Below are 27,470 nucleotides of genomic sequence, written 5' to 3'. Positions count from 1 at the left end.
CTGCAGTAGCCACATGGGGCCTGTGACCCTGGGGAGGAATGACCGGCGGCCTGGGACTCAGCCCAACAGCAGACTGCCCAGGGGCAGTGGGCGCGGGCCTTGGCATCTGGGCATGCTGATCTCTTTCTCCAGAGAGGGCAGTGTGGGGGGAGGAGGGGGTGGAATCCAGCGACTTCTCAGGCCCTAAGAATTCCTGCTCTCCCCCTCAGTCTGACCCTCGTTTTGCCCGTCTGGGCCGCGGCAATCCCCACGGGCAGGGCAGTGGGGGAGAAGGAAGGAGAGGCGGGTTTGCTAGTTTGCTTGGCCAGGCACCAGGAGTGTGAGCCTGCCCTCCCCCGCAGACTGTCTCCACTCGCTCCTGTCCCCCTCTCCGCCGGCCTGTCCCTCCGGGCTGCTCGAGCCCCGCTACTGCTGTCCCCAACCCGCCCCGCCAGCAGGGCCAAAGGGCGGCGTGACTCACGGCGCTGCCACCAGCCCACGGCTTTTGCCCGAGGCGTATAAAGGCTGCCGGGGTGAGAGGCGGCAGAGCCTTGCCGGACCGGGTCCGAGGCGCTCAGGGCATGGCTGGAGGCGCGGAGCGAGGCCGCGGGGGCGCGGGCTGGGGGCTGCGCGGCGCCCTGGCCGCGGTGGCGCTGCTCTCGGCGCTCAATGCTGCAGGCACGGTGTTCGCGTTGTGCCAGTGGCGCGGGCTGAGCGCTGCGCTCCGGGCGCTGGAGGCGCAGCGGGGCCGGGAGCAGCGCGAGGACAGCGCCCTGCGCGCCTTCCTGGCGGAGCTGAGTCGCGCGCCTCGCCGGGGGCCCGCGCCACCCCCAGACCCCGCGAGCGCCGCGCGCAACAAGCGCAGCCACGGCGGGGAGCCTGCGCAGCACATCCGTGCTGAGAGCCACGACATGCTGATGATGATGACCTACTCCATGGTGCCGGTAGGCGGGGTCTCAGCTCCCTCTGACGCCCCCGCCGGGTGGGCGGCCGACGGTGAGGGGGAGAGCCTCAGGCATCCTCTCCTCCCCTGGCCCGAGGGCGCGGTGCCCTGGGGAGAAGGCCTGGGTGTGAACCCGCTGGGAAAATCACCTTGGCGAGCACCTTAGCCCATCTGGGGTCAGTTTCCTCATCTTTTAAACAGGGGAGGGGTGAAGGGGTAAGTCTTCCACCTCTGAGGTCGTTCAGACTGCAGATAAATTAGGGGATAGGCAATGTTCTTGAGAGCCTACTTCCTAACTTTGAACACAGGTTTTCACTTTCTGCTGTGACAGGAGCCGCAGCGGCCCGAGCTCTGCCTGTGAAATTCATAGGGGGTCCATGAGAGAACAGACGTAACATTTCTGGAAGAGCGCAGACTTCTGTAAAGTGATTCTTTCACTGACATCATCTATTGGTCTGGCTTTTCACCGGGCCTCAGCTCATCCCACCCAAGACTGCCAACCTAATAGTTTCGGTTTATGTGAAAACAGCCCTTATTTTACCAACCCCTGGGACCTTGTTGAGGGGAAACTTACTCTTGGGTACCAAGTGGTTACAAATAATGGAAATCAACATAGAGCATCTTTGTTAAAATGCAGTGTCAAAGCTGGGGTTTATCATGTGGGCTCCAAGAAGTCTATCGTTTCTGTCGCTCAGCCGTGTCTGACTCTTTGCTACCCTATCAACTGTAGCCCACCAGATTCCTCTGTCCATGGGATTTTCCAGGCAGGAATACTGGAGTGTGTTGCCATTTCCTTCTCCAGGGGTTCTTCCCGACCCAAGGATCGAACTCACCTCTCTTACGCCTGCTGCATTGGCAGGAGGGTTCTTTACCACTAGCGCCACCTGGGAAGCCCCCAAGAAGTCTGTGGAACCTCAGAAAATGTCGGAGTGAGCTCTTCACAGGCTCATGCATCTAGGGAGAGTCCAAAGCTTTTCATTAGATTTTCAAAGGCCACTGTGCTCCTCAAAAATGATTTCAGAAACACTGCTCTTAAAACAAGTCGTTAAAGTAAAGCCTCAAAAAATCTTAATTTCATTTGTTTTTGCTGATATTAGCTCAGTAATTATCTAACAGTTACACTTGGATCACGTTGCAGTTCCCCATTTTATTTCATTATCCATTACAGCTGTGATGAATATTTTACTTTACAAAGATTTCAGTTGTCATCTCAAGTCAAGTGTGAGCCATATTTTGGAATCCTAGGTGTTTGAAGATAAATTCACTTAATCCTATTATCATAGAAGCTTTTAAATATCTTACATGAGCTGAAGTGCTTTCATAACTACATGAAAGTACTACACACTTCAAGCACATCTTTTGGGAAAGATCACATTTTTCCATTCCTGAGTTCATTTTTTTTTAAACCCACATTATCATTTAAAAAGCTGGACCCAAGCAAAAATTTCAGAAAAGGACCTCTGTAAAGTGAAGAAATCTCTTTAGGGAAATTCACTCTTTCTTTTGGCTCTTCACTGTGCATTTTTAGGGGTTTGTTAAACCATCCAAGAAGGTTGCACCTGAGTATCAGCATTTTATATTTTTAATCCTGCTTTTAAGAGGCTTATGTATCCAGATTACATTCTGTTCATCATTAATCCAAGATAATGCAGACACTCATATCTGTGTCAGTATGAAAGCTGATTTAACTACCACTAGCTGCTCTATAGCAACTCAGAGAACAGACATTACATTTATCTGGATGAGAAGCACTTGAAGATTATCCCCAAGTCATCCCCCACTTGCAATGGGTGTGCTTTGACCTTAAGGAGTCACTGAGGGACTTTCCATGTAGGCCAGGAGAAAGTCACCATCATAGTCCTCTTGGGAGTAGTTCCCAAACAGTAGACTTAGGGATCACCTGGGAACACATTAAAAATGCAGATTTCAGGGTCCCAACCTCAGACTTGTAGAATTATAATCCCCAGAACCAGCCTCCTTAAGTCCCCTGACCTCCCCATCTCCCACCCTTCCAACCCCTTGGTGAGTTTGATACAGGTGGTCCAGGTGCCACACTTTGGAAAATGCTCCTCTAGACCACTGCTTCTCTAATGTGCATATGAAGATCTTAGAGATCTTGTAAAAATGCAAATTCTGATTCAGAAACTCTCAGTTGGGGACTGAGGCTCTGTATTTATAACAGGCTCCCACTTATATTGTTACTGCTGGTCTGAGAACCACACTTTGAATAATTCCATTCTACAGCAGTGGTTGTACAGTGAAACCATATAGGGAGTTTAAACATGACTGATGCCTAGGACCCATCTCCCAGAGATTCTGAATTAATTGTTAGGAGTGAAGCCCAGGGGCGGGTGCCCGCTTACCAACACAAAGGGCCTTGGCATGCCTTCCTGATGATGGTCAGTTGTATTAAGCACCTCACTCTCACCAGGTCTCCCTTGAGGCCTCTGCTTTAGGCAAAGGAACAAACTTAATGGTGAAAAGCTTTTTACATACTTTATTGTGACAACACTCTCACCATTCACCCTAGTAGATTTCCCTCATCTTTACTGTCTCTGTTTCTCAGAACAGAGAATTAGTCACATGAGGAAACAATTTTTAAAAAGAACTTTCTCAGGGCATGTAGGGTTGGACATGACTTAGCAACTGAACAACAACAGGGCACCTGAGTAGAAAAATTGCTAGAAGGACTATTAAAGATGTAGCTTACAGCATGGAGGTAAGCATACCAACTTCTCAAGGCTGACGTCTACACTTTACCTCACCTTTTTATATAGCGCCAGTAGGTCTTCAATGAGAGTGAGATCAGAGGTCCCCTCACTACTGAAGTCCCATGTCCTGAGAGATCTCAGAACAAAGAAACTGTATGCAGACTAATTTCAGCATTGCAAAAAGTCTTCCAAAAATGGCTCATTTATCCAAGATGAGCCTTCTCAAGCCAACCAATACTTCTAAGTTCTATGCTTTTGGCTGAAAGTACTTCAACTCAGCATGTTAATTCTGGTTAGCACAGTCTGACCAGAAACTGATTGGCAGCTGTAAATGATTTTATTAAAAGGACAGCATAACTAATTATTACTTAAGCACAATTAGTTTGGTTGTTATTGCTTAGTCGCTAAGTCATGTCCGACTCTTTTGTAACCCCATGGGTGGGCTGTAACCCACCGGGTTCCTCTGTCCACAAGATTCTCTAGGCAAGAACACTGGAGTGGGTTGCCATTTCCTCCTCCAGGGGATCTTCCCAACCCAGGGATCGAACCCACGTCTCCTGCTTCTCAGGCAATTCCCTACTGCTGAGCCACCTGGGAAGCCCATTGGTTAGTTTGGTACAGTCATTAAATCTTTAAAAGGAAGTGAGTATTTTGGAGAAAAGTAATGAAAGGGGCCCTGGGTACCACTGAGCTATACCAGTAATGGGAACCCATCTGCCAGGAGCTCCTTCAAGAGATGTTGGTGCTGTATAGTCTTCACTCCCTCCCACTGCTCTTCTCACTCCTCCCTGCATCAGTTTCTCTTTTATCCCATTCTTCAAGTCTCACCCTTATTGATGTTCTGGTAGCTTTATCATCCTCCCTAAAATCTTGGGTCAAGCACCCAGTAGGAAGAAAGTTTTACTACTCATAATGTGTGCCTTAACAAGTTCTAAATGGATCAAAAGTTTACATTTAAAAAATGAAGCTCTAAAACTGTTAGAATAAAATATGAGTAAGTTCATTTTTAATCTTGGAAAGGGAAATGAGAACTATAATTCAAAAGCCAAAAGCAAACAATAAATGAGTAAATTTAACCACATTTAAAAAGCACACACAACAACAAAAACTGCATGACAATTATAAAAACAAACACATACACCATTATTAAAGGCAAATGATGAATGATAAGCTGTAAAGAAATATTTGCAGCTCATATCATAGGTACAGGGCTAATCTTCTGCATATATTATGTATGCAGATTATATATATGCAGAAGATATATGCAGCAGTTCTAGAAACTGTTTAACAAGGTAAGAATTTAATAGGGAAATCTGCAACAGAAATAGGAATCCAGTAGGAATATGGAATGCATAGGTCTCAGGAAAAGAAATGCAAATTTATCTTTAAAACACAGGAAAAGAGCTCTTGATTTAGAAATGCAATTACTGCTCCAAAATATAATTCTTACCTTTCAGAATGGCAACTGCAAAAGTTTGACAACATATTCTGTTTGGGAAACTGAAGGGAAACGGACTTGCTCTTATACTGCTGTTTGGAATGCAAAATGCTACAGCCCATAAGGAAGGCAATTTGGCAATACCTTTGGATAACAAATAGGTTTACTCTCTCACCCAGCAATCTTGCTTGTGGGAATTTATCTTGCACAAGACTTTGTCATCTATGAAATGACATATGCACATTGTTATTCACTGCAGAATATTGGTAAAAACAAAAGACTAACATCCTGTGTCCACTACAGGACTAGTTAAATAAACTGATGTATATATCCACTGGGATACTAGGTAGCTATAAAGCAAGAATGAGTAAATTCTCTATGTTCAGCTATTGGAACAACCCCCAAGATATATTTTTAAATGACAAAAGTGTAAGGAAGAAGGGGAAAAATAAATGGCATGAACAACATTACTTACTTAGGGAGGGTCGGGATAAGGTGGGCATGAGCCTTTCATTGCATAGCTCTGTGCATTATTTTGACTTTTGAACCACGTGATTGTGTTACTCGTACTGTGAGTGAAAAGGCTGTAAGCCCAAGGTTACATGGCAGCTGCCACTGGGCTGGGGGCCGTAGGGCGCAGTAGGGACTGGGCCCACCCAAGGTTCACGTGCTCCGTCTACAGGGGAGGCTTTTGCTGATGGTTGCTGTACATGAAGAGAGCCTTGTGTGTCTGATCTTCTGATTTTTGTCAAGAAAAGTAAAAAATCTGTCTTTTTATGTGAAATCTCTTGGCTTTTAACTATTGACAAAAATTTTCTCAACATGTTTTTTTATTTGACTGACAGTGTGTTGGCCAAACAACACTCACATTGTTAGGGGCTGAGTTAAGACTCGGTTCTGAACAAAATGGCTTTATTTAGTTCCACCACAACCCCCACCCCCACCACTGATTTCCCAGCCTAATTTTGAAAGGATAGTGGAATCTGTGTCATTGTTATCATTATTGGTGGTTAAGTGGAGTTGGTTTTTTGCATTTCATTTGGTTTGGTTGGTTTCATTTTGTTTTGGTTTTGACTGTCTCTGAACATCAACCGTAGGGGCTTCTCTGGTGTCTCAGTGGTAAAGAATCTGCCTGCCAATGCAGGAGACGCGGGTTTGATCCCTAGTTTGGGAAGATTCCCTGGAGAAGGAAATAACAATCCAGTCCAGTATTCTTGCCTGGGAAATCCCATGGACAGAGGAGCCTGGTGGGCTGCAGTCCGCGGGGTCACAAAGAGTTAGACACAGCTTAGTGACCAAGTGTGAGCACGGAACATAAACTCTACCTTCAGTGGATGGAGATTTCCTGTCACTGAGGCTTTTCAAAAGCATTTACTGTGGGCAGTTCTCATGGAGGAGATTCCAGCTATGTTAACTAGTAATGCATTGTAGCAGACAGCTTTTCATGATGACCACTCTGAGGTACATGGATCTATACACTGTCTTGTTTACAGGGGACAAAAGTCACATTACCATAGTCACAGCTTCTGCTTGCATGGATGCTGTATCTCCTCGAAGGCCTTAGCTTGGTCATGGCAGGAGTTACCTGCCTTTCCCACCCCTTGAACTGGGTCACTTCCATGGTGTAAAAGCTGAGGATTTAGATCAGGAGTCAACAAACCGTGGCCTAAGGTCAAATCAAGCCTGCTATTTGTTTTTGTGCAGCTTGTGACTTAATGATTTTTACATTTACAAGTGGATAGGAAAAAAATACGTGGAACGGTATTTTGTGACACATGAACATTGTATGAAATTCAAGTTTCAGTAACTATAAATAAAGTTTTATTGGCATTCGTCCATGCCCACTTGTTTATGTATTGTCTGTGGTTGCTGTCACATGACAACCACAGGATTGAGTAGTCACACCAGAGACCATATGACTCACAAAGCCTAAGGTATTTCCTATCTTGTTCTTTACAGAAAAGTTTACTGACCTCTCATGTAGACAGTGGTCCATGAGATTGGAGGGCCCTAGGCATTGTACCTTTGAAGAGCTAAGCTACTAAGTCAGGGTTGTTTAAGCAGTGTTAACCTTGGGGTTTAAGCCCTCCCGCAGGAGACAGAGTCCAGGACAGAGCTGCGCTGAGAGTGGTTTCACTCTAGAGGAAGGCAGTGGGACTGAGCCAACCCTCAAGCTGTGTTCCTTTTAAGCTGACTTCCCAAATCTGGAGTGGATAATGTTAGAATAGCCATCCCTTTAGCCTCATATCTAGGCTTGTTTCAAACCACATCTATTCTGTTCAGTTGCAGGGGAGAAACTTATACCCCAGTAGGTCTTGTCGTATAAACTGGGCCCTGATGAAAGCTCAGAGGCCTGACAGAGCAGAACAAAATAAGACAGGGAGGCCAAAGCAATAACCCACATGCGGAGCCTGGTTGTGGCTGGAGAGGGGGGCAGGTTCTGTGGCCTTTCTCATAGCAGCATGTGCTCATGGGCACTTGGATGTCACATGTTAATTTGCATGTCAGAAACCATGTCCAGGTATCAGTTAAGAGAGAACTTGAGGCTACATCTCAGCTAAGACTGTGTCTGGTCCAGGCTTGCCTTCACATGATGCTGCTGCCCTTAACTCTGGAGACCTGGAATTCCTCCTTCTTCACGGTCAGGTTCCCAGGCAAATTCTTTCTCCCCCATGCTTCCCTGAAGTACGTTACGGCAGTAAATAATATGGACCTGGGAATCAGACAGATTCATCCCGGGGCCACAGCTTGGTAGCTGGGCAGCTTTGGGCAAGTCCGTTAACTTCCCCCAGCCTCTGTTTCCTCCTTCTCTGTAAGAGGTGAGATAATAATATTGAATATGCACCTCATAGGGTTGTTTGGAAGTTTAAGGAAGATGATGTAGGTAAAGGACAGTGACCGGTATAGTCAGACTTCCAGTAACTGCTCATTGTAGCTGTTGCTGAGATTAATCGCTGTGAGTTTATCATGTAGCCCTCCTTGCCCCATGCCCTCAGTATCTTGTTTCTGGCTTTACTTTTTATCTTCAGTCTCTTCAAAATGCTGAGTTGTCTGATTATATGTGCTGTTATCAGCTGCTGCTTTGGGATCCTATTTTGCCTTTTGAAGCCTAGGGTGGCTCGCACCAACCCAAATCATCTTGTCATTGAAAACAAAACAGAATTAGCCTTGATGCGACTTCTTTAACAGTTCAGGCTTTCCCAGGGCCTCACCCCTGCTTCATGGCCACTGATGACGAGGTTTGACACCCACGAGAGTCATCTTCACCCCCTTTCTGAGCTACTGGCGTAGTTCTTGTGCACTCCTATCGATTTCTGTTGATGGCAGTTCTGAAAAAAAGTTCTGGATGCTTTCCTTTGGAAGATTGACAGAATGTGAGTAGAAGGTAGAGAAAAAAGCTTCTAAGAAAGGGGAACAATTTACTTCTTGGGGTAGGCAGTCTCATATTCTCCAGGATATGGGTTCCTATGTGGGAAGTACCAAAATAGTCCTAGATCTTATAAGACATAACTCATCTGGGGGAAAAAAGACATTTTAAAAATCTACATTCTTCTAACTCTCCTTCCCTCCCTGCCTCAGAAAAATATCCTTGGCCAAATCTAGTTGACATTCAAGCTTAATTTACATGCATTTTATCTACAGACTAAAGGTCATGTTGTATAAAACAAGCTGAAGCTTTTAGGTTGTAATTCTGCTACAAAGGGAGCATTTTTCAGTCCATCAGTTGCTTTTTTTTAATGTAGCTCTTTGAGTTGTAACAGCTCTATATTTTAAGTAGATATAATTTATTTCTAGATTAACTGAAGTTCAGACACAATTTTCTTTACTGAAAGGTGGAGTTAAAGAACAAGACCAACTAAAGATCACTTAAAATGCAATTTGTGGAATTGTTCAGAATGCTATAAGTAGAGTAACCCCATCTTCCGGCCACTCAGAAAGTTTCTTGTGTTCATCAAAGTGCTGGGAATTTTGGAGATGCTGCATAAGCTATATGTAAAAACCGTGAAGGACTTGGAAATGCATTGTGGGTAACTGTACCCAAGCTAAAACGATGAGCTAGCAACTGCAAAATAATTCCCCAGTTTTTCAGTGACTCAGTGGTTTTGGGGTCTGGAATCTTTTCACTCAAAGGTGGAAAATGCCTTCTTCCTATAGGTAACACTTGAGGTCCTTGGAATCCATCTCTCTGAATAGGCAGGCCTTTAGAGAAAATTCTTTTACAGTGAGCATCAGGGCAGTGACAGAGAAAACCAGTCCTCACTCAAGTGATGAAGGAAGGTTTCGTGGAGCAGACAAAACTGGAAATGGGTAATGAAGGGTTGATGAGATTCGAGCAGGCAAGGAGGGGAAATCAGTGCAAGTACAGTTAATAACTTGAGCCAAAGTCTAGGGACAGGAATGAACATGGTTGCAAGGCTGAGAGAGCAAGAAGCTTTCCTACACTGAGGAGTTTGGGCTGTGGGAGAGGAATTAAGGTGGCCACAGGAAGCAGAGAATGAATCTGATGGACAATTGGGAGAATTTTCCATGGGGCACTCATGAAGGAAGTGATTTTGTAAGACTGATCTGGCTGTACAATACAGGAAAGATTGCACCAGGGAGAGATGAGAGGCAGGAAGAAAGTTAGGAATTATTGCCTTAATCCAGGCAGGAAATGATTCTGTCTAGCTAAGATGATGGTATCAGAAATGGAGAAGATCTATAGCCTAGAAATACCACAAAATAAGGATAAATTGAACTTGGGAACTAATTGGACATAAGAAAAGAGAAAGGAGTCACCTGGTCCATATCCTTCCAAAGATGGTGGAGTGATCAGAATTGAGGAAACTGAAGTGGGTTAGTTTAGATGTGAGAATGCTGCATTTATTTTGAGAATGAACATGAGATGAAAATAGAGGAAACATAGAGGAAAAGGGGAAGGGAAACTGAAGAATGAAAGAATATTCAAGGAAAAGAGAATACCCTTCTTCCAAGAACTATGTGTTCTCCATCAGAGAGGTCTTTACAAGTCTAAAAAGTAAAAGTCAGTTCCCACAGCCTATATAATGACCTCTAGAAAGAATGTTATTTCCCAGATAGTCATTTTTATGGTTCATGGGTTCAAACCATACATATATGCTGGGTATTGAATTTAGGGAAGTCAATTACACTAAGCATAATTTGTAAATATTCATGTTCAAGGTGAACTCACGCCTTCATTCTTCTGTTGATCAAAACTTTTTGAACCCCACAGAAACAGCATGTCTGTCAAACCAACAGTTTCATCCAGCCAATGTTCCAGTGTTAACAACATCCACAACTGTTGTGGATGAGTATCTCAACCCAGCTGCTGCTGCTGCTGCTAAGTCATTTCAGTCATATCCGACCCTTTGCGACCCCATAGACGGCAGCCCACCAGGCTCCTCTGTCCACAGGATTCTCTAGGCAAGAATACTGGAGTGGGTTACCATTTCCTTCTCCTGTCAACCCAGGGACCTCCTCTAAACATTTTCTGGACTAACCTCTCATGGCTATTTCTTGTGCAGAGGGAGAAGGGGGCTGAGCAGGGAGTAGCTTGACAAAACATCTTCACAAATGTTTTTGCTGTGTACAAAGCATGCCAAAGGGCAGAGTTTGGGATAATGGATTAATTCTTTGTCCATCCCCCCAACACTGGACAAGTTACTTAACTACCATTTATGTATACTTTTCTGACTATAAGGTGAAGATAAGCATACTTAGATAAAAATCAAAATTATCTGAAGATGCTTGTTGAAAGGAATAATGGGAGCACAGAATATTATTATTAACAGTTAGTGAAAGATTATTCCAGCAGCACTCCTGCTTCAGAAAAATCCATTAGAAGCCTGGGGGAGACAAGTGATTCTTAGCTCACTTCAGAACACTCATCTCTTCCACCCATAACCTCTTATGCACTTATCATCTGTATCACACAACTAAAACTTTGTTTGTGTACAGTTTTGGTCGCTAATTTGTCATCTCTAGTCACCTTTGTCTCTTTAAATATATCTCACCACTCTGCTACACCATTAGCGAGGTATTCGATGAATATCTCTTCACTGATACATGCATCTACAACTCAGCAAGGGCAAATATAGACTAAGATATCTGCCAGTTTCTGAATCTAGTTTCTTTACACATGAGAAGTTTTGGAGATGAGTCCTGGAGTATTTTTTAAAGTCTTTTCTAAGAATTCTTGCTATCCATCAAATAAGAGTTTGTCAGGTATTGGTAAGACTGATTTAGCAGGCCTGCTCTACCTGTTGGAGATCCCTTCATTCATTTGACATGTAGTTACCTACTATATCACAGGCACTACCATGGGTGCACAAGAAACAGTATAAGCAAACCATGCGAATCCCTGTCCTGTTGGGATTTACATTCTGGGAGGGTAGTGACAGACAAGAGCCAAGGCAAATAAGTAAATTCCCTGCAATATTAGAAAGTGATAAGTGCTATGAAGAACAATAAAGCAGCTTGAGGATTAGGGAGCAGGAAGGGGGAGATGCAGTTAGAAGTCTTCTGGGTGGGAAAGGCCTCACTAAGAAGGTGACATTTGAACAAAAACTTGAAGGAGGTGAGGGAGTGAGCCATGTGGAAATCTAGGGGAGGGCTCTTCAGGCAGAAGGAAGAGCGAGAGCAAAAGCTCTGAGATGGGGGAGTGTACAGAGAGCACAAGGAACAGTTAGACGAGGGAGTGGGAGGGAGTAGTAGGAAATGAGGTCAGAGGATAACTGGGCAGAGAAAGGACCAGAGGACCAATTCATGTAGAGCCTTGCAGGATGTTGTAAAGACACGGGCCTTTATGGGGGAGGGGGGTGGTCTTTGAAGGATTTTAGGCAGAGGAGTGATATGATCTGACCTACCTTTTCAAAGGATCACTACAACGGACTAGATTCTTTGGAGGGGAAGCATGGGCAGTGGTAGCAGGGAAGCTATTTACTTGTCTATTGCAGTGAAAAAAAGGTAGTGGCTGAGGGGTGGAATGCTAAGTGGGCTCTGTCTAGATATGTCTAATGTCAAGCTGCTAGAATTTGCTGACAGCTTGAACATGAGATGTGACGTGGGGGGCGGGGGGAAGGAGTTCAATGACTTCAAAGTTAGTGGCCCAAGTAGTGGAAAGACAGAATTGTCATTAATGAGATAGAAGAACTGCGGATAGAACGGTTTTGAGGGGAATATCAAGAGTTCAGCTTGGGGTATGTTAACACCAAGATTTCTGTTAGATGTTTAGGTGAAGATATTGAAGAGGCAGCTGAACACCTGAGTCTGTGGGGGAGGGAATCCCTGTTGTCAGTGTACCCAAGAAATAGTGGAGAGGCTGAGCACGATAATATTCACTACCTGGACACAGGGAGACTCTAACCAACACTCCATCTACTCCTGAGGTTACTAAATCTTAGAGAGATAAAACATCCTGTTCAATGTCACAGAGCCAGTGAGTGAAGGAACTGGCACTCACCTCGAACTTACTGTGTCTGACTCCCCAAACCCATGTACGTTATACTACACCTTTCAGCCCTGGGTGTTATCTTTTAATTCTGTTTACAGGGTTTTTTTTTTTTTGGGGGGGGGGAGGTTAGGGGGAGAGGTTTTTTGTTGTTCAATCTCTTAAGTTGTGCCCAACTCTTTGTGACCCTATGGACTGCAGCATGCCAGGCTTCCCTGTCCTTCACCATCACCCAGAGTTGGCTCAAACTCATGTCCATTGAGTGGATGGTGCCATCCAACCATCTCATCCTCTGTTACCTCCTTCTCCTCCTGCCATCAGTCTTTCCCAGCATCAGGGTCTTTTCCAGTGAGTCAGTTCTTGCATCAGGTGGCTAAAGTATTGGAGCTTCAGTATCAATCCTTCCAGTGAATATTCAGGGTTGATTTCCTTTAGGATTGATTGGTTTGATCTCCTTGCTGTCCAAGGGACTCTCAAGAGTCTTCTCCAATACCACAGTTCAGAAACATCAATTCAATGAAGCCTAGCCTTCTTTATGGTCCAATTCTCACATCCATACATGACTACTGGAAAGCCATAGCTTTGACTATATGGACCTTTGTTGGCAAAGTGATGTTTTTTCTTTTTAATACACTGTCTAGGTTTGTCATAGCTTTTCTTCCAAGGAGCAAGTATCTTTTAATTTTACACTGCATTTTCATTGATGTTTGAGACCACTTTTCATTCAGCATCCCAGTCTCTGTCTTACTGACCCAGCCCTAACCAGATGTCTCTACTCAAGAGAACATGAAAGGTTTGTGTTATTTCCCTCCAAACCAGGGGCACATCAATAGCTCCTGGTTTTGCAGTGATGTTGCTATGGGCAGGAGAGAGATGGCCATCTCTCAGGAACCCTAATAGGATAACCCTCAAATCTCTGGGCTCCCATTTTCTAGGGATTAGTGGAGTCTTTGCCAAAATTAAGTTATCTTAAGCAAATATACACAAAGAGAAACAGTAAGCACATGCTAGACGTTCAGTTCAGTTGCTCAGTCGTGTCCGACTCTTTGCAACCCCATGAATTGCAGCACGCCAGACCTCCCTGTCCATCACAAACTCCCGGAGTTTACTCAAACTCATGCCCATCAAGTCGGTGATGCCATCCAGCTATCTCATCCTCTGTCGTCCCCTTCTCCTCCTGCCCCCAATCCCTCCCAGCATCAGGGTCATTTCCAACGAGACAACTCTTTGCATGAGGTGGCCAAAGTATTGGAGTTTCAGCTTCAGCATCAGTCCTTCCAATGAACACCCAGGACTTATCTCCTTCAGGATGGACTGATTGGATCTCCTTGCAGTCTCAGAGACTCTCAAGAGTCTTCTCCAACACCATAGTTCAAATGCATCAATTCTTTGGCTCTCAGCTTTCTTCACAGTCCAACTCTCACATCCATACATGACCAATGGAAAAACCATAGCGTTGACCAGACGGACCTTTGTTGGCAAAGTAATGTCTCTGCTTTTTAATATGCTATCTAGGTAGGTCATAACTTTCCTTCCAAGGAGTAAGCGTCTTTTAATTTCATGGCTGCAGTTACCATCTGCAGTGATTTTGGAGCCCCCAAAAATAAAGTCTGACACTGTTTCCACTGTCTCCCCATCTATTTCCCATGAGGTGATGGGACCACATGCCATAATCCTAGTTTTCTGACTGTTAAGCTTTAAGCCAACTTTTTCACTCTCCTCTTTCACTTTCATCAAGAGGCTCTTTAGTTCTTCTTCACTTTCTGCCATAAGGGTGGTGTCATCTGCATATCTGAGGTTATTGATATTTCTCCCAGCAATCTTGATTCCAGCTTGTGCTTCTTCCAGACCAGCATTTCTCATGATGTACTCTGCATATAAGTTAAATAAGCAGGGTGACAATATACAGCCTTGACGTACTCCTTTTCCTATTTGGAACCAGTCTGTTGTCCCATGTCCAGTTCTAACTCTTGCTTCCTGACCTGCATACAGGTTTCTCAGGAGGCAGGTCAGGTGGTCTGGTATTCGCATCTCCTTCAGAATTTTCCACAGTTTATTGTGATCCACGCAGTCAAAGGCTTTGGTGTAGTCAATAAAGCAGAAATAGATGTTTTTCTGGAACTCTCTTGCTTTTTCTATGATTCAGTGGATATTGGCAATTTGATCTCTGGTTCCTCTGCCTTTTCTAAAACCAGCTTGAACATCTGGAAGTTCTCAGTTCATGTATTGCTGAAGCCTGGCTTGGAGAATTTTGAGCATTACCTTACTAGCATGTGAGATGAGTGCAATTGTGCAGTAGTTTGAGCATTCTTTGGGATTGCCTTTCTTAGGGATTGGAACGAAAACTACCTTTTCCAGTCCTGTGGCCACTGCTGAGTTTTCCAAATTTGCTGGCATATTGAGTGCAGCACTTTCACAGCGTCATCTTTCAGGATTTGAAATAACTCAACTGGAATTCCATCACCTCCAGTAGCTTTGTTCATAGTGATGCTTTCTAAAGCCCACTTGACTTCACATTCCAGGATGTCTGGCTCTAGGTGAGTGCTAGACATTAGGTTCCCATAAACTACTGGTCGAAAAGGAATAATATCTTTGGCTGAAGAGCACATTCTGCTCCCAGTTGACTGAGTAATCAATAATGAGGTATTAATACTTATCAAATATCCACTATATGCTCAATGCCATTCTAATGCTGGCAAAGGGACCAGATGAGAGAATGGGGCATACAGGAAGAAGATGAAAGAGTTCTTAGCAATAGGTGCCTGTTTGGTTGAGGAGCCAGAACAACATGAAGGAGGGTGGTAATGCTGTGGGCTGTAAAGGGATCAGTCAGTGGGGATGGAGGTCTTTGGGGAAGGTTGGACAGGATTTCGCTGGGCTCTGAAGATACTCATCTGAACCAAGAGCACTCAGCCCCAAGTCATCAGCATGGAATGGCCAGCATTTGTTCCCTTGCACTGACTAATACCTGGACCTTTGGCTGATCTTCCTTTGGGCCGCAAGAAGGTCATGCCTCAGTATTTCATCCACAGACATGGCAAAGCCTACCTTCTTGTTGGGGTCTGTAGATTGTCATCACCACATCTTGGTTCCAGTGTGAATTCCTGCCTTTCAGAGGGATGAGTCTGGGGTAGCTGACCCCAGCTTCAGATTCCATGAGGGATTCCTCCAACACCAGGCTGATTATCTGCTTCCAGGGAGCTGTATCTAAAGGACCATTTGCATGCACATAATAGCAGCAATTTGCACAATTAAGGAGAGCCATAAAGGGTATTCAGTTGTCTAAGAAAAATGGAATTTAAGTTACAAAACAGGTCACATCTGAAAGGCGATTTGGAATTAAACAGCATTCTCCACAGCAAACCAGAGCCAGTACTTGGGGAACGGCAGAGAAGCCATGACAGGACATATTATTTCAGCAGCATGCAAACTGGTCTTGATGGGCAAATTCACTCTTTTACTTTTTTTTAATTATCAGTGCTGAGAGTAAAATGTGAGAGGGAGGGAGTTCAAGAGGGCAACCAGCCAACCACCTGAGGCTTTGTGTGCAGATGAGCAGTGGCAGTACGTGGCATTTCGCTCTATTCATCCTGATGAGAGAAAGAAACACTTTTGATTAAGCCTTTCATTTTTGAACAGAAGAGACTGCTTGCAGTTGATGCATAATCAACTAGTAAAAATCTAGTGTCTTGTTCACATTCAAAGTAAACTAAAGTAGAGATTTGCATTTCCTGTTGAATTTCACACAATCCCTTTTGCAAAATCTAAATGGTATAAAAATAGTAGTGCATGCTAAGTCACTTCAGTTGTGTCCAACACTGTGCAACTCCATGGACCGCAGCCTACCAGGCTGTCCATGGGATTCTTCAAGCAAGAATACTGGAGTGGGTTGCCAAGAGATCTTCCTGACTCAGGGATCAAACCCTAATCTCTTAGGTTTCCTACATTGACAGGCAGGTTCTTTACCACTGGTGTCACCTGGGAAGTCACAAAAAATGTAGATGTGGTAGAAAATAGGACTTCTGCCCTGGAAGCCAGCTCTGGGAGCCTGGGCCAGCTACTTCACTTGATTTCTTTGGACCTCAGCTTTCTCCTTCCTCCTCCACTTGACTCTAGCCCTCTGGGTGTCTCCCCCTACTTCCTCCCCAATTCCTCCTGGGAGTAGAATTTGAAATCATCTGTCTAGTCCAACTCTCTCAGTTTATGGATAAGTCAACCCAAAGTAGCTCCATTCTATTTGTTTTCTATTTGGGGAGTTGGCAATTTATGTGGGAAAAAGAAAAATCTTATGACTAATAAACAACTTGAAAATCACTAGACAGCTATTCTAGTTCATTCTACATTCACTTGTCTAGAAGAAACAGAGATCTGTCCAAGTTATTCCGAGTGATGGGCGTAATGAGGAATACATGACATTGTGATTCCTAGGGAAAGCTGTGTAATTAAAACCATCCTTTGGGCTCATATTAATGTTTGCATGCTCTCTTCTCTCACTCTGAATTATTAAAAACACAGCAAGTAAAAACCACCCATAATCTCAACATATCTTTTCAAATGATATAAACTAAGAAGTGAAAATTAATTACCCTTTTATCTCCTAGTCTCAGTCTTCAAGAGGAAACAAGATCTCAATGGTTTGGCTCATGAGCCTTCAAACTTTTCTCTGTGCTTATCCAGACATATCTAAATGTTCTTTTTTAACCAAAGAGTTGTACTGTTATGTGGCTTGTGCTGTTTTTATCACTCAGCAGTATGCTTTCAAGATTAGTACACATAGATCTACTTCATTCTTTTGCATCTGTTTAATAAATGCCTTGCTATATGTGTGTGTGTGTGTTAGTCGCGCAGTTGTGTCCAACTCTTTGTGATCCCCCAGACTGTAGCCCACCGGGCCCTCAGTCAATGTAATTCTCCAGGCAAGAATACTGGAGTGGGTTGCCATTCCCTTCTCCAGAAGATCTTCCTGACCCAGGGATTGAACCCAGGTCTCCTGCATTCCAGGCAGATTCTTTACCATCTGAGCCACCAGGGAAGCCCAATAAATGCCTTACTGATAAATGTTTAGATTTTTTGCATGCTTTTGCCATCACCGTGTGGAGATGAACATTCTCGTCAGATATCCTTGTATAATCTTCTTACAAGCGAGGTCCCCAGTTCATAGCATTTTCTTTCTCATAGAGGCTGCCAAATTAGTCCCATCTATTTTTAGTTTGAATTAAAGCCAGCTCAAGCCAGCTGATGCCAAACTAGCAAGAAGTCCATTATTTTTCTTCAGACGCTCTTTCCTTGCCCCTGAATTGCCCAAGATTCCACGGGTTCTACTAATCCAGTGAGACCAGTTCTGTATCCAGAGAGAAAACTGGGAGATCTGGTCAGGCCACAAATGGGACCCATTTGGGCTGTCTCTTCTTCCATTGCTGCCATATGTTGTAAAAGTTGTAAGCAAGTCCCCATGTATTGTGATATGTCTTCGTCCAGTGCAGCATGACCTCAAGGTGACCCTGAGATGCCACAGCATTTCTTCTGGGAGGTTGGCCCCACCTCCTCAGCAAAACTCCTGACCTAAACTATCTGGGGGTACCATTCTTTATGTTACACCCAGGTTGACAGCCGTTGTCACCTGCTCTCAAGACAGGCTGTTCTTTGGAGACCATTGACATACTTTCCTACTTGAACCCTATCTCACCAGTGGAAAAGTTCTAGGTCTGGAAACAGGTACTGTTCTGTGCACAGGGATACAGACAAAATAGCAAATTCTCCTGCTGTCAAAATGCCTTCGTTGTTTGGAGAACAGGCCTAGGTAATAAACAAAGGCATACAGAAGCCAAGATAATATTGGATAATAGTGAGTGCTACAAAGCCTTAAAGCCTTGAGGTGATGGGGACTGGCTGCTAGGGTTACTCTCAGGTGGGGAATCAGGGAAAGTCTTCTTAACGAGGTGACATTTGCGCTGAGGCCTCTGTGAAGATGTGAGCACAGTTTATAACAAGAATTTCTTTGCTATGCACAGCTTGGCAAAGACCAGTGGCGATGGTCAGTGTGATTGGAGTCAAACAGTGGTGGAGTTGGGGTAGATGGCCCTTGAGAGAGGGCAGGGCCACATCCTGCATGGATCCTGCCTGACACCCCCAGGGCTATGAGTTCTAAGGCTGTTTTCAGTTCACCTTTCTCAAATCCTAAATGAAGATCTAGAAAGCCTGGTATACCAAATATGACTCCTTAACTTGACAAGTTAGGTTTTATGACTTTCAATTTTCAACTTTGTGATTTTCATCCAAACTCTTAAGCATTATTATCAGAAAAAAAAAAAAACAGTTTCTGGTGTTCTTATGATCATACCTTTTCACACCATGTTTTACTTTGATACAATCTTATATAAACCATGTTTGTTAAAGAATATTCCCAAGTGAAGATTGACACAATTTACTGGTAAATATCTAAATTAACTTTTAGCATATAAATGAAGCCAAAAGGTCAGGAAATGAAAACTCCTTCTTTATCGCTTTTATAGAAGCTATACAAACTCCAGACCAGTGATGAACATAAAAGAGAGAAAGGTTAATTTTTCCTATTGATGCTTCTGTTATTTCCAACTACTTCTCCTGCTGTGATCCTCCAGGCAACAAATGAGGCATTTATGAAGTCTCTAATGATTCTCTCAATGAACAATTATGCATATTTTAAGATGATAAATTTTGTACTGCAGCTGATTGCATTAATTTATGAAAATGACTAAAAGCAATGAATTGAAATTTCTTCTGGCTATGTTATAATACTCATCTGAGCCACAACCGAAAATACAGTAGACCTGGAATCAGGAAACCTGGAGTTGAGCCCAGCTTTTCCACGAGCAAGCTGTGTGACCTTGAGTAAATGACATCAGCTTGCTAAGCCTCTCTGTTCTTATCTACACAAAAGGGAGAGTCCCACTGCCCAACATACTTCAGCTCAGAGAGTTTTGGCGGCTAGGAGGGAACGGTTTGTGTTGGGAGGGACACCTGGGATTTCCTAATGCATTGCTTGGCTGGAGGTAGTATATGGATGTTTGTTTTATTATTCATCTTATACTGTTGGCACACGTTTTATACTCTTGTGGTATGTATGATATATTTCACAATAAATTCCTAAGGTAGTCAGTAAGTACCCGTGACACACTTCACAAACAGTAAATACAGTACAAATTTTCCTCCAGGTTCCCTAGCAAACAAAATAAACCTAGGTAGAAAACAAAACAAATTTTCCCTTCAAATCAAAACAAGTTTTCTTTAAAAAGAGTTTGAGAGAGAAATCAGCCAAATTTTTGAATAAAACAGAGTGCGGCCATTAGTATAGCTCCCTCCCACCCTGGCTCTCTACTCCTCCTTACTTGAGGAGGAGTTTTTAGGTTTTTAGTTCTCCTTTTTAGAGTTCTCTCCAGAAATAGTCTAGAAGTCATAGACAAAGAGAGAATCTGGAAAGTAGCAAGAGAGAAAGTGTATAGAAGCATTTTCATATATACTACTTTTTTACTTAAATGAAAGCATGTTATACATGCTGCTCTATGTCTTGGTTTTTTGTTTTTTGTTTTCATCTATCTTAGAGATCTTTCAATATTGGCTTTATGGATTTAAATTTAGTCTTTTCCACAGTATTTCATTGTATGAATATGCTACAATTTCTCTAACCAGACTTCAGTGATAAATATTGAGGTTGTTTCTAACTTTTGCTCTTGCCCACATTTCTAAAATAGCCATCTTTGTATATGTATCTTCTCATGCATACATGAGTCTATCTGTAGAATAACTCATAAAATATAATAGGTCAAAAGACAGATCCATTTAAATTTTAGTAGGTATTGTCAAAATGCCCTCCAAAGAGGCAGCGTCCCTTTGCATTTCCATCAACACAGTATGAGAGTGCTCCTTTCCTGATACCCTTGAGAGAAGTACTCTGTTATTCTTTTTATTTACAAACCAAAAAAGGTTAAAATAGTATTTTGTAATTTGATGTGTTTCTTCAACTATAAGTGAAGATAAGACACTCTCTTATTTTTCTTCTTTGAGCTTTCTGCCTGGATCCATTGCCCATTTTCCTTTATTTTTTGTTCCTTTACTTATTGCTTTGTAGCGACTCTTTGCATAATTATTCTTCTAAGTTTGTGTTTCGCCTTTGTTATTGTTGATAGTATCAAGCTCTTTGCATAATTATTCTTCTAAGTTTGTGTTTCGCCTTTGTTATCGTTGATAGTATTTTATGTCTTATAGAAATGTTTAATTATTAGACAGTCGAATTTATCGCATTTTCCCTATGTATAGTATGGGGATTGTTTCTTTCTTAGAAAAGTCTTTCCTACTCTAATACCATTATAAATATTTTTCCCAAGGTCTCCTTCAGTATTTTTACTAGTTTGTTTTTAACTTTAAAATTTTCAACTAATGCTGCTCAATTAACTTTTTTAGTGTAAGGAGTAAAATAGGGATCTGTATTTATGTTTTTCCCTAGATGTGTATCCGGCTGTCTCAACTCCATTTCCCAATTGATAAGGTTTCTTCCCACAGCTTTGAAATGCCACCTTACTTGGGTTTAAAAATTTGTGTATGAATTTGAAATTCTTAGATGGTAAATTGATAAATTAAATCATTCCTGGCATATCCAAGAGGCCATCAAAACAATAGCATAGATAGAGTTTGCTTATCCCATAGCAGGCGCTGTTGTGAGTGTACTGCATGTATTGAATCATGTATCCACATAACCGTGCTACAAGTAAGGTAGGTACTGTCAGCGCCTTTATAGCCAAAGGTGCCGCAGCACAGAGGGGTTAAGTAACTTTCCCGAAGTCATACTATTTGTGAATGACAAAGCCGTGATTTGAACACAAGCAGTCTGACTTCAGGATTCATGCCTTCATCTGTACTTTCTGCTGCCTTCACAAAATAGAAAACACTCTTATGTATGCTTCCTACATCCAAGCAGCTGTTCTTAGAACTTCATATATAACTTCACTTAAGTTTCACAGCAATGCTAAGATGTTAAGTACTACTAAATAGCCCCATTTCACAGATAAGCAAACTGAGACAGAATGGAATTTGTGTTTTAGTCTCTAAGTCGTCTCTGACTCTTCTGCAGCCCCATGGACGATAGCCGCAACTGTAGCCCACCAGGCTTCTCTGTCCATGGAATTCTCCAGACAAGAATACTGGAGTGGGTTGCCATTTCCTTCTCCAGGGGATCTTACTGACCTAGGGATCGAACCTGCGTCTCCTGCATTGACAGGCAGATTCTTTATCACTAAGCCACTAGGGAAGTGGAACTAGAGAACAGAAAGAGGGGGATGGTGTGAGATGAGGCCAGGTATGGAGGAATTTTGCTGTATCTTTAGAGCAGCAAGTCATCACCAAAGTGATTGAATCAGGGCTGACCTGATCAGATTTGGGTTTTTTGAAGCTCACAAGCAACAGCATGGAAAACAAATGGGGGGAGGAGTGTAAAATGGTGTGTGGGAATCTTGTGTCAGGCTGACAGCACGGTGCAGTGACCATGCACTCCAGATGGCCATCCAATGGCAAGTAAGCAGCGTCCCCATGACATGAGAATCACTGCTCTAAGCGCAGTTTCCACACGCTGTGCATGGAGCTCCCTAACCCTAAAGGCAGCTATTCATATAATTTACATTTTCAGAGGAAAACAAAATGTCAAGGAGTCAAGTACCTTACCCATACCCACTCACAGAGTTAAATATGTGCTTCAGACTGCTAAGTCCACCAGTCCTGTTTATTCAGATCCATAGATTGAGCCCTTCAGACACTGGGGAGCCAGCTTGGGTTTAGATTTGGCTGTTCCTCCCCCATCCTTTGCCTTCTCAGTTTGATAGAAATCAAGGAGATTCTGTTGATGATGTTGATGGAGATAGTTGCTGATACAAGAAAAATGTTTATCTTTAGATCTTTCAGGGGTGTCTTTTCAGTTTTAGGTTAACTTTTCCTTGCACTTCTACCTATTCTTCTGAGGCTATTTTGGAAATTTTTGTAATTGTTTTCTGCTTGTCTGAATAAAGAGCAAGTTCAGGGTCTACTGCCTACCATGCTGCTGGTAATGGACCTCTCTTCCCACAGATCCGAGTGATGGTGGACCTATGCAACAGTACCAGGGGTATCTGCCTCACAGGTAAGCTGGCCGGCACTGACCAAGAGCAGCTCACACGGGGAGCGAAGGGCCTTGGAACTCCTTAGCTTTATGGAAATGCTTGTTGGTTTACTTGTATACCAGATGTTTTCAATGGGCTAAAACTCAGTAGTAACATAAATTTTGAAAAATAATAATATTTTTGGTATTGCCATAGACTTCCAGCCATGGAAAATAACTAGGTCTTGGGTAATTAGAAATATGTGGCACCTTGAACTGAGGCCAACACTAATTCCCATTAGTGTTTTAAAAGGGAGAAGAAAGGGAAAAGACCTTGTTAAGTAGTAGAGAGCCCTTATCAGAAGTAGTTATTTCCCCATATCGTACAGATAGCTTGAATGGGAAGCTCTAGATGCAAACTGCTAATTAGTTAAGAAAACGTTTTTTATGATGATTTCTCTGTGCGGTGCCTACTATGTGCTCAATGGGACTGGAGGTTAGTCACACCCTGTCCCCTTCTATTTAATGAATCAAAGACAAATAGAAAGGAGGGAGGGAATTAACCTCAAGGCACGCCAAGCCTTAGGACCTGGAATGGCTGATGGATGGAGCAGGGGAAGAGAGGCATGGTGTTTGGCTTTCTTTGGCTGCAAGGCATGTGGGCATGCAGGATCTTAGTTCACCTGACCAGGAATCAAACCGAAACCCGTGTCCCCTGCAGTGGAAGGGCAGAGTCTTAATCACTGAACAGTCAGGGAAGTGCCTGGGGAGTGGTCTTGGTGTGATTATACCTGACTCTAGCAGAGATTGGCTTCTCACCTCATGGGAAGAGTGCGTGCCCACTGCCTTCAGAGCTCACAAGCTCACGTGGGGAATGCTGCGCTGGCCGAAGTGCTGAGGACAGAAGGAGTACCCAGAAACGCTTTAGGTTATGGGAATACATGTTGATTTGCTTTTACCAGACATTTTTAATGGGCTGAAAATCAATTATAATTATGAAAAATAATAACATTTTCATTATTACCATAGCAGTATGACCATGGAAAATAGCTAGGTCTTGGGTAATCAGAAATGTGTGGTACATTGGACTGAGGCCAGGCACCCAGTTCATCACCCTCTGCCCCGACCAGGTACTGACCACCAAGGACAGACCGATAGTGCCCGGTCTCAGACACTGCACTTCCTGTCTCTTTGAAGGGGGTGCAGCATTCTGAGGAAACAGAGGGAAGTTATTTTTGCATTAAAAATCTATTATGGAGAGGTCCAGATCTAGATGGCAACGTAGGAGTGAGCTCTCATCCTTCCGTGGACACACCGAAACTACAGCTACTTACAAAACAATGATCTCCGAGAACAACCTGAAGTCTAGCAGAACAGATTTTCTAAACTAAGGACAGAAAGAAAAGAACACAGTGAGGGGCCCATGTAGGTTGAACAGAGACACAGTCTAGTCAAACCCACACCCCCAGTGCGGCAACCCAGAAGCAGGAGGGATGTCACAGCCGCAGAGATCCACCCCCCCCACCCCCGAAGAGCAAGGGGTCGAAGCCTGTGGGACGTGCATGGGGAAGATGAGCCCCCACGACTCCTGGACTTGAAAACCAGTGAGGCTTTCATTCAGGAGAACTGGAGGGCTGTGGGAATCTGGGACTCTGCTCTTTGCATACACATTCATTTACTCTAATTTCCAGCACAGAGGCAGCAGCTTGAAAAGTGCTTGGGTCACAGCAGAAAGAGATTCACTGATGAATTTTAAGGCATGTGCTGGAGGGACAGGGATCTGGAGGAACTTCCTCTGGGAATGGAAGCACTAGCAGACACCGTTTCTGTCACTCTCCACCAAACTGACACTGTGTGCCCCACCCCGATGCTCCTCTGAGGACCAACTCCAGCCTGTCCCTCCAAAATACTTCTTGCCCTGTCCTACTCAGAGGGCAGCCCTAGCTGGCACCAGCACCCCTCCAAAGCAGCTCCCACTTTAGGGGGCCAGCCCCACACCACAGAGCACTCACAATAGTCCCAGCCTGGCCTTGAAGCCAGTTGCACTGGAGGCTAGCTCCACACATCAGCAGGCCCACAGCAGTGCTCTGGTGACCAGGGGCAATTGCACCATTGAGCCGCACCTTCTACATAAGACCACTCTTCTACAACTAGGAGATGTAGCCGACATCCCTAATACATAGAAACAAGCACAGAGAGTTAGGCAAAATAAAGAGACAAAGGAATACCTTTCAAGTGGGAAAAAAAAAAAAAAAGACAAACACCAGAAAAGGAGCTAAATTAAACAAAGATAAGCAATTTACAAGATAAAGTGTTCAAAGTAACAGTCATAAAGATGCCCACTGACTTGAGAAAACAATGGATGAACTCAGTGATAATTACAACAAAGAGAGAAAATATAAGAAAAAAGAACCAATCAGAACTGAAGAATATAATAACTGAAATGAAAAATATACCAGAATGAATAAATAGCAGATTAGAGGATGCAGAACAGATCAGCAGTCTGGAAGACTACAGTCTGAAAGAACACAGTCTGGAAGAACAGTGGGAATCACCTAATCAAAACACTGAAAAGAAAACAATCAGATAGTTTAAGAGACCTCTGGATCAAGAGTACTAACATTTGCATCACAGAGGTCCCAGAAGAAGACAGAGAGAGAAAGGGACAGAAATCCTACTTAAAGAAATAATGTCTGAAAACTTCCCCTTGCCTGTCAAAGGAAATAAACATCCAAGTCCAGGGAGCACAGAGAACCCCCCATAAAGACAAACCCAAAGAGGTCCACACCAAGACACATTATAATTAAAATATCACGAATTAAAGAGAGCATCTTAAAAGCAGCAAGAAAAAAGACCTAATTATATACAAGGAAACCCCCATAAGACTATCAGCTGTTTTTTCAGCAGAAACTTTATAGGTGGGAAGGGAGTGGCATGAAATATTGAAAGTATTGAAAGAAAAAAACTTTACAGCCAAGAATACTTTACCCAACAAGGTCATCACTCAGAATTGGAGACACAAAGACTTTCCCAGTGAAGAGAAAGCTTGTAAAGGAGTTCATTACTACTAAACAGGCTGTACAAGAAATGTTTAAAAAAAACAAAACACACACACAAAAACTTCTTTAAATGGAAAAGAAAAGGCCATAGTTAGAAATAAGAAAATTATGAAAGAAAAACATCTCCGTTGTAAAGGCAAACATATAGTAAAGGTAGTGAATCAACTACCAAGAAAGTTAATGTTAATTTTAAAAGACAAAACGTAGTAAAATTATCTATAACTAAAATAATTAGTTAAGTGATGCACAAATAAAAAGATGTAAAATATGATGTCAGAAACATAAAATGAAGGAAAGGAAGGTAAAAGTGTAATACTTATAGAACGTGCTCAAACTTAAGTGACCACCAACTTAAAAGAGACTGTTCTATACATAAGTTGTTATATGTGAGCCTTTAACTAAGGAGACAAAAGTCTTGTACTCAGAAAACTAGGCTTTCCATGTGGCTCAGTGGTAAAGAATCTCCCTGCCAATGCAGGATACATGGGTTCAGTCCTTGGGTCAGGAAAACCCCTTGGAGAAGGTAATGGCAACCCACTCCAGTATTCTTAACTGGGAAATTCAATGGGCAGAGAAGCCTGGTGGGCTAAAGTACATCGGGTGACAAAAGAGTCAGACACAGCGACTAAACAACAAAAACTCAAAAAGCTACATTTCAATTCAGTTCAGTCTCTCAGTAGTGTCTGACTCTTTGTGACCCCATGGACTGCAGCACACCAGGCTTCCCTGTTCATCACCAGCTCCCAGTGTTTAATCAAACTCATGTCCATCGAGTCAGTGATGCCATCTAACCATCTCATCCTCTGTTGTCCCCTTCTCCTCCCACCTTCAATCTTTCCCAGCATCAGGGTCTTTTCAAATGAGTCAGTTCTTCGCATCAGGTGGCCAAAGTATTGGAGTTTCAGCTTCAGCATCAGTACTTCCAGTGAATATTCAGGACTGATCTCCTTTAAGATGGACTGGTTGGATCAACTTGCAGTCCAAGGGACTCTCAAGAGTCTTCTCCAACACCACAGTTAAAAAGCATCAATTCTTCGGCACTCAGCTTTCTTTATAGTCCAACTCTCACATCCATATATGACTACTAGAAAAACCATAGCTTTGACTAGATGGACCTTTGTTGGCAAAGTAATGTCTCTGCTTTTTAATATGCTGTCTAGGTTTGTCATAGCTTTTCTTCAAGGCACTGATAAAAGAAACTCAGGATGACACAAATAGATGGAAAGATGCATTGTCTCCATGAACTGGAAGAATTAAGATTGTTAAAATGACTATACAACTCAAAGCAATCTACAGAGTCAATAAAATTCCTATCAAAATGCTAATGTTATTTTTCACAGAACTGAAATAACCCTAAAATTTGTATGAAACCACAAAAGACCCCACATAGCCAAAGCAATCTTAAGAAAGATGAACAAAGAACTTCAAACTTCCTCATTTCAAACAGTATTGCAAAGATAGTAATCAAAACTGTATAATTCTGCTTAAAAAAATATTGGAGTATGGTTGATTTACAGTGTTGAGTTACTGTTGAGCACAGTGAATCAAAACTGTATGGTACTGGCACAGAAATAGACACAGAGATCGATGGAATGGAATAGATGATTCTATCATCAATTAATTTATTGTGACAAGGGAGCCAATAACAGACAGTGGAGAAAGACAATCTCTTCAATAAAGTGGTGTTGGGAAACTGAATATATGCAGAAGAATGACACTGGGTCATCATCTGCAAAAATAAACTCAAAACAGATTAATGGCCTAAATATAAGATTTGAATCTGTAAAA

The 27,470-nt window shown here is 43.0% G+C and overlaps 1 protein-coding gene across 1 annotated transcript in view; it reads left to right on the top strand.

The window, feature by feature from the left end:
* The first annotated feature begins 560 nt into the window (after nucleotides 1-560).
* GLDN (gliomedin) overlaps nucleotides 561-27,470 on the top strand; it is a 60,462-nt gene continuing 33,552 nt past the window's right edge. The window contains exons 1-2 of the mRNA XM_065940579.1: nucleotides 561-923; nucleotides 22,614-22,665. Of these exons, the coding sequence (XP_065796651.1) occupies nucleotides 561-923; nucleotides 22,614-22,665 (415 nt within the window). The remainder of the gene's footprint in view (nucleotides 924-22,613; nucleotides 22,666-27,470) is intronic.

Source organism: Muntiacus reevesi, chromosome 7, assembly GCF_963930625.1.
Source record: "Muntiacus reevesi chromosome 7, mMunRee1.1, whole genome shotgun sequence".
Lineage (NCBI taxonomy): Eukaryota > Metazoa > Chordata > Mammalia > Artiodactyla > Cervidae > Muntiacus > Muntiacus reevesi.
The sequence above is the reverse complement of the archived record's forward strand: the minus strand, read 5'-3'. Positions and strand labels throughout refer to the sequence as shown.